The sequence below is a fragment of the Capricornis sumatraensis genome, chromosome 10 (genome assembly GCF_032405125.1).
Source record: "Capricornis sumatraensis isolate serow.1 chromosome 10, serow.2, whole genome shotgun sequence".
Taxonomy (NCBI): domain Eukaryota; kingdom Metazoa; phylum Chordata; class Mammalia; order Artiodactyla; family Bovidae; genus Capricornis; species Capricornis sumatraensis.
This window is the reverse complement of record NC_091078.1, coordinates 40,796,798-40,811,226: the sequence shown is the minus strand read 5'-3', so window position 1 is coordinate 40,811,226 and position 14,429 is coordinate 40,796,798. Positions and strand designations below refer to the sequence as shown.

At 43.0% G+C, this 14,429-nt stretch overlaps 1 protein-coding gene across 2 annotated transcripts in view; it reads right to left on the bottom strand.

Annotated features, from left to right (window-relative positions):
* The window catches only part of EGLN1 (egl-9 family hypoxia inducible factor 1), a 48,995-nt gene extending 34,800 nt beyond the window's left edge, over positions 1 to 14,195 (bottom strand). The window contains exons 1-2 of one of the 2 annotated variants that reach the window (XM_068981818.1): positions 13,717 to 14,195; positions 13,290 to 13,683 (exon numbers count right to left, since the gene is read on the bottom strand). In XM_068981818.1, the coding sequence (XP_068837919.1) occupies positions 13,290 to 13,683; positions 13,717 to 14,195 (873 nt within the window). Of the gene's footprint in view, positions 1 to 13,289 lie in introns of both variants that reach the window. The other variant, XM_068981816.1, reaches the window with a different exon arrangement.
* Positions 14,196 to 14,429: the final 234 nt, after the last annotated feature.

The window sequence follows — 14,429 nt, the reverse complement described above, 5'->3', positions numbered from 1 at the left end:
TTTTTCAATAAGCAAACTGCTTTAATGTTTTAAGTTAAATTTGTCAGTTTTTTTCTTTTATGGTTCACCTTTTTTTTTGCCTTAAGAAATTTGCCTATCTCAAGGTCATAAAGATTTTCTCTTATCTTCTTTTAAAAATGTTTGTCTTACATTAAGGTTAATGATCCACTCTGACTTAATTCTTTGTGTATGAAGTGAGGTAAAGGTCATGTTTACTTTTTCCATATAGATATTCACCTATTCCAAAATCATTTATTAAAAAAAAAAATACTATCCTGCTTAGTGTTTTTGTAAACAGCAACAACAACAAAAATCAACTGATGTTTTCAATGTGAGTCTATTTCTAGATTCTTATTCCTGCCCATTGACCTCTATGTCTATATCTATTACTTCTTTGACTTATAGATTTTTTAGGAATATGTTTTTCAATTTCCACATATATGAGATTTGCAATATTTCTTCCTATTCTTTACTTCTAACTTAATTCTTCTGTGGTCTAAGAACAGCCTCTAAATGATTTCAATCCTTTCAGGTCCACTGAGACCTGTTTAATGGCTCAGCACAGGGTCTATTCTCCATGTGTGTTTACAAAGCAAGTATTTTATTCTGTAATTTTGAGGAGTGTTCAACAGTTGTCAATTAGGTCAAGTTGACCGACAGTGTTCAAATATTTTATACATGCTTGCTGATAATCTATTTGCTTGGTTCTAACAATTACTAGAACAAAGTATTGAAATCTCCACCTATAATTTTTATCTACTGTCCCTTTCTATTCTATTAGTTTTGCCTTCATGTATTTTGAAGCAATTCATTTTTTTTATTATCAGACAACATATAAAACGACAAAGCAGCAATCTTTCTTTCATGTGTGAGATCTTTACAGTTAAGATATACAGCAATTTCCAAACTGAAAAGATAGCAAGCACGAAATTACCAAGTATTTAATCTAAATATATTAAATTATAAAAAGTACTGTAAAATTCAAAGAAATTACTCTTCTATATCTAGATAGCATATTTTTCTTAAGAAAAAAAAAGTACAGCTATGGACATATGCAATTTAACTTCAATCTCCTCTCAATTCTGTATTCCAAATAAGCTTTATTTGTAAACAAATAATTTTGTCTAGTGTCAACATAAAACAGTTGTTTCCTATAATATATTAAAATAGTTCATATCTTACTGGTTTCATGTTTCAACTGTTAAAAATGATCAATTTTAGGAAAAAATGTGAAAAATATAAGCAATTTTTTTTAAATTGAGGATAACACGAGGTTCTTAAAATGCATTTTTCACTAGAAGCACAATTATTATGAGTAAAATTCAACACTGCAAACACCAAAGTAATTCTACAAAATGATAATAGCCAAAAAATAATATTACTAAGGGTAAAAAAGACATAAAGCATGACTGAAAAATAGCTTACTCCAATAACCCCCTTCATTATTTTAGAGAAGGAAGAATTACCTTCTCAAGCTGTTTTAAAAGCTCCATAGCCTATATAAGATAAATATATAAGATAAACACCATCAACAAATTACAAAATGATCTAACCTGTTTATATCATAATAACTATAAAAATACTTACTTTTTCGCACTCCGCAGTGCCTTTTCGATCACTAAGCCTTGGTCTTGGCTCTCCTCAACTCTACACCTTTGCCCCCATTCATTGTGTTGGTACAGCTTTCTTGTTGTTCATTTGCTCAGTCGTGTCTGATTCTTTGCAACCCCATGGACTACAGCACACGAGGCTGTATATTTTGTGTGAGATATGATCCAATCACTTTATAGGTACTTGCTCATTTGTATGCATGACTACCTCTAAAATTAACATGTAAAGGTTTCAGTTTTTTAAATGCATATCCATTGCCATTTGACTTCATTCTGCTAAAGGGGAGAACATGGAGAGAAAGAGCCTTTGATCCAGGTGTCCCTCAGACTGAGTTATTTCATTACCCATGATGTAACACAACTTCTGAAATTCAGTTCAAGGTGCCCTTATCAACTGACCAGTCTGTTTCCACAATGCCAAGGCTATGAGCCAACTGCCTAAGTAACAACAGATTCCTTTTAAATAAAAATATGGTTCTGGTATCCCATTAAAAGGTCTCCCAGGTGGCTCAGTGGTAAAGAACCCGCCAGCCAATGAAGAAGACATAGGAGACATGAGACTCGGGTTCAGTCCCTGGGTCAGGAAGATCCCCTGGAGGAGGGCATGGCAACCCACTCCAGTATTCTTGCCTGGAGAATCCCAGGGACAGAGGAGCCTAGCAGGCTAGAGACCATAGCGTCAGACAGAGTCAGACAAGACTGGAGAGACTTAGCAGGCACGTATGAATCCCATTAAAAGCAAGTTAAGAATTCTGAATCTAAAACTGAATTTGAATCTGTGATGTTAAGATGATGCTAAATCTCTTGGACAGCAAAGAGATAAACCAGTCAATCCTAAAGGAAATCAACCCTGAATATGCATTGGAAAGACTGATGCTGAAACTGAAGCGCCAATACTTTGGCCATCTGAGTTGAAGAGCCGACCCATTAGAAAAGACCCTGATGCTGGGAAAGATTGAAGACAGAAGAAGGGGACAACAGAGGACGAGATGGTTAGATGGCATCATTGACTCAACGGAAATGAGTCTGAGCAAGCTCAGGAGATGGTGAAGGACAGGGAAGCCTCATGTGCTGTAGTCCATGGGGTTGCAAAGAATCAGACACGACTGAGCAAATGAACAACAAGAAAGCTGTACCAACACAATGAATGGAGGCAAAGGTGTAGAGTTGAGGAGAGCCAAGACCAAGGCTTAGTGATCGAAAAGGCACTCCGGAGCGTGAAAAAGTCAGTCACCTTCTTACAATCACCAATGATTCAACACTTCTCCTGTTAATCAGGTCAGCATTATTCCCATTTCAGAGACAAAGAGGCTGGGAGGGGTGCTGAGTGACTTGCTCAGTGCTCAGAGAGCCCAATGACAAGCACTGCCTTGCGAGCAGGTCCGAATCCCACTCCTGGCTTCTATCAGCAATCACCCCTGTCCCCAGACACTTCTGAGACAAAGAAACACCTGCAAGGATCTTTATATCAGAGACCAAGCTCACAGTTATTATGCAACATGAAAGCACAGTTCCTGAAAACAGGATAGACAAATTATTCTCACACATCTTTAAAATATTTTCTACCAAAACTATCAAGAGATCCTTCAAATCTAACAGTTACAGGAACTATTTTTAATAAAAACAAAACCAACCAATATGAGTCTAGTTTCATTTTTGTTATGAGGGTACTGCTCCCCACTCCCAGCCCTAGTGCTCTATTACTACCACAGTTTCTATTTTTTCTTAAATTCAGATTTAATCTTACTGACATGCCAGTTACAAGTAAAAAAAAAAAAAGTGAAACATACATGAACATATTCAGTGGGAGTAGGAAACAAGACAGTGTAAAGTGTAAAAGGAAAGAAGACAAAGAATCATAATCCAGTATTATTTTTTGGTAATAACCTCAATCTTTTATGCCAAAACTGCACATCCAGAATTCTAAAGCAAGGATAACCTAGCAGACGTGCTTGTGGAGGTATGTCCTCTGGGAAGGCATTCTCGCTGAGGTCATGGTTTCCATCCTGGTACACACCAGTTAACTCTGTTCTGTTTTACAGCCAGACAGTACAAGGCAAACATCTTTCAGAAGTCTGTACATACACACCACTGCTGCTGCTGCCAAGTCGCTTCAGTCATGTCCGCAATACACCACTAGATTTAAGTTATAAAATATATCCTTTATCTGGGTCTCCATAACTTAAATTGACTATTTTCACGGGATGGGGGAGGGGATTCAAAGCATAGTTCTGTGGACATGGAGCAACAACAGCAACTGAATAAACCATAACCAGACATGAAATGCTTAAAAATGTTTTGTTTTGTTCTTTAGAACTCGTCTTAAAACAGAGATTCTTACTACAGGATCTATGGGTTGGCTTTAGTATAAGCAAAACAGGCATGTATGTTCATTTTTAGAGTGAGAAGGTACATGGCTAAAATTAGATCCCTAAAGGGGTCCAGATACAAAAGAAAGCTACGAACAAGTGTATGTAATTATCTTGGCGGGGGGGGAACCCTGTAAACTATTGGACAGGGTGCTGTTTTATTACCGTACGTGATTTTTAGCCAAAAATTTTTTTTAGAGATTTGATTCCAAATACTCTGGATTATAATCATCCAAAACTACACCCATTCTTTGCACATGTATTATCTGTGGTAAATATTACATCTTCAGGCTTCTTTCTTCCACCTAAAAAATTGTTCTCAGAGAATGAAAATACATTTTAAATACCAAAGTTAAGCAAAATTGGAAAGTGAAATTCTTTTTAAGCATAAAATGTATGAATGCACTTCAAGACCAAACTCAAATGACCTTTATACCGCACAGTCTCCATCACATGCACTGCCTCCTTTAACACAAGCAGATTAACTGGCTCCCCGAAGCTGACTAAACGCGTGGATATGGCTAAACCCGAAGATTTTCTGATCATAAAGAAATATTTCTCATCTTGTTTAACTCATGCCTTCTCTTGTTAAAAAAAATCTCTTAAACCTCCTTTAATGTGATCTGAAATTCTGAATAAATTACCAAATACTAAAACCAAATCAAAACTATGATGATTTTGCTCTTAAAAAACTTATTTTGCACATCAGTCCCATGGTATAAACATGATGAGCTTTGTGTGAGCTTGCTAGGCACAAGCTTCAAGAGGAGTGTGTGAGAGGTCACTTCATCGAGTCTACTATGTAGCTTTGTTCTAAAGTGACACATGTTCCCTGGGGATTCTCACTGGGGTTGAAGGAAGAAAGATGTACATGCCTTTCCCCATGAGATTAATGGATGTGTAGGGTTCTACCACAGTGGCTGTAACTTCATTTCACTTTCAGAACTTTCTCCCAGTACTTGCAGTTAAAAATAGTTCAGGCCATGTTGGCCTGGGTTATTTTTATCAGGAAAATAGGGACTAGAAATAGCATAGTAAGCATAGAAAGGAGAGTTGACCACAATAGGATGAAAATGCTCATAGACTTTCAAAAAGTCTTACTGTAGTAAGATGACATGGAAAGAGGGGCAGCAGCAGAGAGAGGTACAGGTTGAGGGCAATTCACTGAATGTTAACATGTGAATAATAAATAACGAGAACAATGAAAGGTTTTCTGTCTTGTGTAAGACAGAATAGTATAAAACAGTTCCTTGTCCTTAGAACTTTCTGGAGAAAATACTTCAGGAATAAAAGATACATAAAGTTTTTGAGAAAAGCGAGATCAGTGGAGGATCAGAGTTGACGGAGGTACGGGGATGGGGAATGGGACTTAAGCTAGACGCAAAGGGATGTGGGAAATCTGAACTGTGGGAGCATAAACCAGTCAGAGAGCCCACAGATGTACTGAGAGGAGCGAGAAGGGAAGCAGGAGGCAGAAAACAGCTGTTTGCACCAATGTATCAGGCATTATTTTTTATATTTTATGGTCATTCTCCCTCAATTTTCTACAGGGGCTTTACTTCCAACAGCAGGTTTAAATGAAGATGTTCTGTTCCTAATTTTATTCTGAAGTTTAATCTAAATCTAGGCTGCAGTCCATGGGGTCGCTGAGTCGGACACGACTGAGCGACTTCACTTTCACCTTTCACTTTCATGCACTGGAGGGGGAAATGGCAACCCACTCCAGTGTTCTTGCCTGGAGAATCCCAGGGACAAGGGAGCCTGGTGGGCTGCCGTTTATGGGGTCACACGGAGTCGGACACGACTGAAGTGACTTAGCAGCAGCAGCAGCAGCCTGCTTGTCTCTCACGCTGACCCATCCAATTTTCTCCAATGTTTCCCTAAATTTCAGAATCTGTGTAATTCTTTTCACGTGGATTTGTATCTACAAGCCATCTTGAGTGAGCACAGCGCTTTGTGGACAGCACCAGCAGCGCCTCAAGACATCCTGCAGGGATCCCACAGCAGCCCCAGGGCGGGCACGTGGAACACAGGAGCCAAGCCACCAGAAAGCCTCTGGAAAGGGGAGGACGTTGCGGGGAGGTCAGCAGCGGTAGCAGTGAGCACCGCCAGCCTGAAGGAATGTGAAGTAGAGCATGGAACTTTTTTCTTCTGGCTTTGGCTGCAAAAAAAGTGTCAACAATTTCTGCTATAAATGGAAGGTTAAAAAGTAGGGCAAGAGGAGAAATGCAGGAGAGTCAGAGCAAGATAAAATAGTAATTATTTCCTTCCAATTGCTCAAGCCAAAACCTGGAGGCGTCCTCAGCTCCTTCCTTTCTCTCATTCCTCCATCTAATCCATCAATAAATCTCACTGACTCTGCTTTCAAAATATCTGCAGGTCTGCAGCTACTGCTCTCATGAAAGCCTCCTAGAGCCAAGGCTGCTGCAAGCATTTCCTTCCCGCTTCTCCTGCTTCCACTCTTGCTCCCTCCTGTGTACTCTCACACAGCAGCCACCAAGGTCTTCCAGGAAAAACTCTCCAGTGGCCTTCCAGAGCACCCAGCATAGAACCCAGGGCTCTCGCCATGGCTTCAAGTTGAAATACTCCATGAAATGACCGTTTCCCAGCCCCTTCTTCACTGCCCACCTCTATCATGCTCTCTCCCTCTCTCCCTCCACTGTGACCGCAGTGACCTTCTCCTCACTGTTTTCTGAACAAACCAAGCACGTTCCACGTCAGGGTCACAGTTCTGACGATTTAATACTTTTACTTGGAATGCTCTCCCACGTTTCCCTAGAACCCAGGCCCCTTCACCTCATTCAAGTCTTCTGTAAATATATTATTTTACCAAATCCTATGTAAAAGAATATCCGCCTTGATCATCACTCAGTCCTTATCCAGTTCAATTTCTTGTCTTAATATTTACCATCTAACATATCATGTACTTACTTACACATCTCTTTATTAACTCCCTCTCCCCAACCCACACCTCAAGGGGAATGTACGCTCCATGAGAATAGGGGTGTTTTTGTTCCCGTTGTTCAGGTACTCCTAGCTCGGAGGATAGCACCTGTACATACAAAGTACTCATTTCATATTATCTGGTGAATCAACAAACAAATGAAAAGATTATCAAGACGGGACTCAGAGCATATGACAAGGAGGAGCCATGAGTACATGTATTTTGCTTTGGAAAAGAAACTGGACTGGAGACACTAAATAAAGAAAATGAAAAATCCAAACCTAAGAAAATTTTATAGTGATTTCTATGAGCAAACAGACAGAAGGTATAGATACTATCCAAGCTCTTCAGAAATAAAACTGTGGGGCTTCCCTGGGAGTCTAGTGGTCGAGAATCGACCTGCCAATGCAGGGGACACGGGTCCAATCCCTGATCTGGTAAGATGGCACATGCTGCAGACCAACGAGGCCTCTGCGCCGCAACTCCTGAGCACACTCTCTGGAGCCGCGCTCCACAGCAAGAGGAGCCGCCACGGTGAGAAGCCCGTGCACCGCAGCCCAGAGGAGCCCCTGCTCATCACAGCTGGAGAAAGCCCGGGCGCAAGAACGAAGACCCAGCACAGCCAGAAAGAAATAGGTACATTTTTAAAAAAGAAATAAAAACTGTGACTTGGTTCTGAAAAAGTGTGATAACTGAAACACAGAACATTCCAATAAAGACGACAGAACAATTCAGAGTCAGGATTAAGAAAAATGGTATCAAACAAACCACTGTACGGGAAGACTTTGGTTAATCATTTGTCAGTTTTTTTTGTTGTTGTTGTTTCTTCGTTTTGTTTTTCAGAACGGAAAGTTTTTAGCTGGAACAGAAAGAGTCAAAGACAAGCTATGAATATGGTTCAATATGATCTGAAGGCCATCCTGTAGTCACAATGTTTCCAGTGCAGAAACAAGGGCAAAGTGGAAAGGGAGGTAGAATACAAACGCAGCATTAAAATGCATCTATGAAACACTGTCCAGGAATGTGTGCAAATGAAAGGCAGACTGAAACAGTGGGTGTTGCTTTAAAAGCCTAAAGAGAAAAATTAAATAAAAACAACTAAGCTGATAACATCAATCCAAAGGCATACTGGGAAGGCTAAGGCTTCAGAAAACATGCTAGAAGATGAACAAAGACAGATTTCATGCCTGATAGAGGAAAAAGGGGAAAGGAAAGCAGAGAATGAACACATAAATCAGAAACACAGAGCAGGAAGACAGTTCCAACTAGGGAAGTAAGAGACAGTAGGCCTGCTTCAGGGAAAATGGCTTTCACAGCAGAGCAAAAAAAAAGAGGTGAACAAAGAACACCTAGGGTAGTCAGGGAGGAATTAGAGAGAGGAGGAAAATTTTAACTAGACTATCAGATAAGCCAAACAAACCGTAGAGTGATGGGAATAAAGGGAGAAGGAAGTCATAAATGTTCAAGCATAGCCTCAAAAACGGCACAAAACACGCCAAAATTAGTGAAGTGGGAATAGTTAACTTTTATAGGAGATGCGGCATCAAGTTGCAGGTACAAGAATGAAGTCAGTCAAAAGTCAGTCAGTTTTGTCACTCACCAGCCCTCTGACCTTGAACAAGTCACTTAACCTCTCTGGGACTTATTTCCTCTCTTTAAAAAAAAGTGTGTGAGTGTGTGTGTGTGTGAGTGTGTGAGTGTGTGAGTGTGTGTGTGTGTGTGTGTGTGTGTAGGGGGAAGTAAAAAATGGGTGATCATTCTAAGTCTTTTTTTCCTCCAGCTTATTAAAGAGAGAAAGACAAGAAAAGCAAAGAACTCTTTTAAAGAAAGAAATCAGAAAAGGGGAAATTTTTTATATGAGAAAAGGAGTTTTGCACAGTGCTTTATAGTAAAAAAGTGCTTTTACACGCATGATTATACACACTCCTCACAGGAAGCCTGAGAGACAGAAAAGGCAGGCATCATTTAACACCATTTTCCAAATGGAGTAACTGAGGCTCAGAAAGATTAAGCAACTGGCTCAAGGACACAGAAACCCTGGCAGATCCAGGAGCCAACCCAGGTGTCACCGCAGCACAAAGTCCACTATGCTTCTGACTTCAGATGGCCTCCTCCTGTGTGACTAAGGTGTTTCAGGACATTTCTGAGGCTTATTAGATAGTAAATAAGAGAAGAGTTATACACATTTAAACAACAATCTGTTAATTTAAAATAAAACTCCTTTAGAATTAAAGAAACTACCCTATATGTAAACTAATTCACCATACAGAACGTATTTTCTACAGAGTTGAACCTGTTTGTCACAGCCTACTAAGACTATTCTTTCAGGGGCTTCCCTGGTGGCTCAGTGGTAAAGACTCTGCCTGCCAATGCAGGAGACATTGATCCCTGATCCAGGAGGAAGCCACATGCCTCAGGGCAACTGAGCCCACGCACCACAGCTACGAAGTCTAAGCTCTAGAGCCAGGGAACCCCAACTACTGAGCCCACACACTGCAGTTTTGTTTGGTTTTCTTCGCAGTATCTAAGAGGACTGACACCACATCTCTGTGCTAGTGATGATAAAGGATCAGGTCGGTCCTTTGCTCTAAAAGCCAGAATCAGCTAGAGCTGCCCAATTAACTGTGGGACTGGTGAAAAATCTCAGGAATACAATCTGCTGCTTATTGGTCTTGTTTTATCACTCCTTAGAGTAAGCTTTAGACAAAATTAGAAAAATACGTATACGATCCTAGCAATTTTATTTTAACAGGCAAATGGTTTCCTTCAGAGTGGTTAGGAAGCTCGTACTGAACAGTTCCTCGTTTCCCCAGGACTTGCATTCCTCTGTATTATTCTTCCTCTACCCCACAAGTTAAAAGGCACCTATGATTTCTCGTAGCCCATACAACGTTACTCTTCACAATCAGTAGGCCATGATACCCTCCTCTTGGACACCACAGCAAGTCGTCTTGACGAAAGAAAGGGTGTGAAAAAGCATTAAAGTCCATTAATTAAAGAATTAAAGGGCAGCTTAAGGGCAGAAAGGAGGAAAATCCCAAAAAAGGACCAGAGAAAATGGAAACTGGAACTCAGTGACTACAATCATGTTCCTGTTTTTCTCCTTCACGTTCCTATCCTTTTTTCATCCTTCCCTTCCAGTTCCTCTTTTAAAGTAGGACAAACAGCGCCAGATAAGCATACTGGAAGCAGAAACTTGGGAGAAATTGGAAAAAAATACCAAATGAGCCACAGCCAATTATAAACTATACATCATCTCATTAGCGGGCCCTGACATATACAAAGACCATACAGAACAGATAATGTAAACGAAGAACATCAAATCTTGGTCAGAAAACCTGAATTTAAGTCCGGGTATGCGGCAGGATTAGAAGGAAACGGCAACCCACCCCAGTACTCTTGCCTGGAGAATCCCATGGACAGAGGAGCCTGGCAGGCTACAGTCCAAGGCGTCATAAAGAGTCGGACACGACTGAGAGACTCACTCATACACACACGCTGCAGGATTACCAACAAGTGACCTAACTTTTCTAATCTATAAACAGGTATAATATACCAACAACCTAAATATTTTACAGAGCTGCTGTGAAAATCTGAGAAAAATACTGCATATTCAAGGCAAGTACCTTTCAGAGTCACCATAATGTTGTAAAGGACAATGCAATCACATTGTTGTTGTTATTCAGTCTGAATATATAGCACCTATATTATGCCTCTCTTAAGAGTTATACTGACTTCCCTGGTGGTCCAGTGGTTAAAAATCTGCCTGCCAATGCAGGGGATACAGGTTTGATCCCTGGTCCGGAAAGATTCCACATGCTATGGGGCAACTAAGCCCGTGCACCCCAGAGACCATACTCTGCAACAAGAAAATTCACAGTAATGAAAACTAGAGAGTAGCCTCCACTCGTCACAACCAGAGAAAGCCCGCAGAGCAATGAAGACTCAGCACAGCCAAAAATAATTTTTTTTTTTAAGAGAGAGAGATATACTGAAATAAGCATGATGAGGCAGATAAATTTAACTGGCTTTTCAGTCACTAACTGAAACAAATACTGTATAGTCACCTAATACAACTGTTTATATAGTCCTAATATAAACTACAATTATTCACATACAAGACTAATGCTCTCACAAAATATGTACAGCAAATTTTAGTTCCAATAGTGTGCTAAGCAATCTATATGTTCTCATTTAATATCCTCCCCATATTCAGTATGGTAGAAAAAGCACCAGGCTTGATGTCTGAATGACCTAAGTTTGAATCCCAGCTAGGTTATTGTAAGTGGTAGGTCTTCGCCAGCTAGGAGCTAAAACATCCTCAAACATAAAGTAAGAATAATACTACCCACTTCATAGGATTAAAATTACTGCGACCATGTCTGTATTGAGCCTAAGCTGGTAACAGCACACTGAGTTTGCTCATTATATGGTGGCTGGTAATTTGACTGCCTTCCCATTCCTGAAAGTAAGCATCTTCAATTTCTTTCAGGAATGCTTAAAATCACACAATCAAACAAGATTACCAAAACCTCTCTCATCCAAGAAGTACAATGAATGGGAGTCCCTGAGACTATTCATAGATCCTGAAACCGTCTCCCTAAAATTAAGGTAAGCAAGCCTAAGATCAAATCTCAAGAGTTTAAAATCCATCGTTCCTTCACATGATCTGGGTAGTCAGGTGATTTAAAACCTCAATGGCCCTTCAGCCACAGGCACTCCCAGGAAGGGGGTGGCTATTTCCTAACAGCCTCCTATTAGGAGACACTTTTCTAAGAGCTGGGCTGACTGCTATTCCTTCCCTGAGAAGGACAGTTAAAAACAGGAAGATCGGAGAGAAGAGGATTTAGCTTAATTTGGAAAGCTAAATTAACTAAGAAAAGCAGATCAAGGAAGATTTAGGACACTATCTTTTTCATGACTTCACCTTAAGCTTGTGCCCCAACTACATACATACTTGGGTCAGTTTTGTACTGTTACATTAATACGCCTTCAAGCTTTTCCTGCTCTAGAGTTCATGGCTATATTCAGATTTGGTGCATAATAAAGTTGAAAAATGTACATGCATATAAATGAAAATTTCATTAAAGACCAAAGTTGAGGTTTAATCAGGCCCTTGTTTCCTTCCAGCTTAAAGTTAAGTAAGCGTTCAGCTTTTTTTTTGAGACTGTATGATATTGAGACATGTGCCTTCCTCCAACAACGAAGCAGCAGCTCATAAACTCGACTTTACATTGTATTTTCTCACCGGATTTTCATGTTTAGAACTTTCCTTATTGCCTGTGCTCAGCCTTGAGTCACACATAACGACTGCCAAAACAGACGGCGTGACACACACAAAAGAACTACTGGGAAGATTGAGTGTCTGTGTATAAACACCCACGTGTGATGGCCTCTTTAAACAATCTCCTCAAACTCACAATATCGGACAGAGATGGATGGTGGAAGAAGGTGGAGTAGAGTGGCCTGGAGTGGAACTGGATACAAAGAAAAGACTAAGATCTGGGAAGTCAAACGGAGAGAGAGTATAAAGAAGGAAAGAGTTTATCATTTACCGCACTGAGGAGGGAAGAGGGATTAGACCAGGTAGGAATCAAAGAATCTGTTAGGGAAAAATCTACAATAGTAAAGAGAAAACAAAGAGATTTCATCAAATTGAGACGTTAGAGTGAGCCCTCCCTCATGATCCAATTCCGTATTTTTTTCCAGAAAGCTAAACAGTTCTTTTTCAACAGAGGGATTATACTAACAAAAGCAAATAACGGAAACCTATGCTAAAAATGTAACCTACCTACACAGAGAGGTCTGAAAACGGAAATACTTCTTCTCCTGTTTAGTAAAGGGTTTCAAAGCAGTAGGGACAGGGAGATGGATGCGAGCTCTAAGAGGGGGAGGGGAGGAGCCAAGCTCTTCCTAAATGCAAGGAGTCTTTGGCCTACATGCTTATTTTTAAATGTACCTTTTTGTGGTCAGCTGGCAGATTCTTAACTAAACACACAACCTTGGACTGGGTAAGCCAGAGTCTGATGAGTGGTTCAAAGAGCACGGGGGCTTGAAGAGCCGATGCAAACACCAGCCTGAGGTAGAACCCAGCACTTGCTCTGGGTTGCACTCCGATAATCCCCATCGCGCGGCTACAACTCCTGCGACGTTTGAAGCGACTAAAACAGTGTAATGGACGAGACAAAACAGCAGCGTTCAAGGGGAGCCTAAATTTAGCCAGACCAGACAATTAGACAAAGTGCGTGAACCGGCAGTAGGTGGATGATATCCGTTTTCTCCACGGGTTGCTGCACAAGAAGGAAATCCCTTTTACACACACAAACCGCGTTCCTCGCCCCGCGCCCACCCCTAGCACACACTTACTTTCGTCCGGCCATTGATTTTGTAGTTGCCCAGCTTCCCGTTACAGTGACGGATCAGGTCGTCCATGTTGTTCATAAGCAGCCCGATGGTTTCGCAGCCGGGCTCCTTGCCCTCGATCCAGGTGATCTTATCGCCTCGGATGTCCTTGGACGAGTCGCTCTTCTGGCTGACCAGCTGCCCGTCCGTGAACTTGCCGGTGTCGTGCAGGGCGCGCACCTCGTCGCCGATCTGCTGCCCGGTCTCCTTGCCCAGGAAGTCGTCCACCACGCAGATGCCGTGCTTGTTCATGCAGGGCACGATGTACTCCAGCGCCAGCTTCAGTGCCGGCAGCGGCTTGGTCTGCCCGTTGGGCCGCAGGCCGCCGCCGTGGCTCAGCCCCTCGCCCGGCGCGTTACTTGGCGGGTACAGGTTCGCCTTCTCATCGTACAGCGACCGGCCGGCCAGCGGCTCCTCCTTCGCGGGCTCCGCCTCGGCGGCCGCCGCTACCCTACCCTGACCACCCGGGGCCGCGCGGGGCGGGGACGCGGCCGCCGCGGGGTCGGCCGTGGGCTTGGCCTTCGCCTTCGCCTTGGCCGCGTCTCCGGAGGCCCGCGGGCCCGCGGCCTCGACGGCTCGATCCCGGCGCGGCGCCGCCTTCCTGGCCTCCCTGGCTCCGGCGGCCCGGGGCGGCGGCGCGGGGCCCGGCTGCAGCTGTTGGCCCGTTCCGGGGGCAGGAACGTTCTCGCCGACCTGGCACACAAGCTTGTGCTTCTTCCAGTCCTGGCGCTGGTGCTCCTTGCTGCAGTAGAAGGAGCTGCGGCAGCGGCTACAGCGCAGCAGGTTCTCCATCTTCCCGCACAGCTCGCAGTACTGCCGGTCTCGCTCGCTCGGGCTCGGCCCGCCGGGCCCGCCGCTGTCATTGGCCATGGCGGCGACGGCGGCGGCAGTGGAGGCGGCGGCCGAGCAGGAGGGGTGGCGGCCGGACGGCCTAGCCTGGGGCCGGGGAGCGGGCGGAGCGGCAGGGGCCGTCACTGCGCCATGCGCCCGCCGCCCCTCGCCTCAGGAGACCGGCGTCCCGCGCCCTCGGCCCGGCCGCTTCCTCGTCCTTCGGTCCCGCGGCGCAGCGCCGGCCGCCGCCTCAGCGCCTCATCGCCGCCGCGG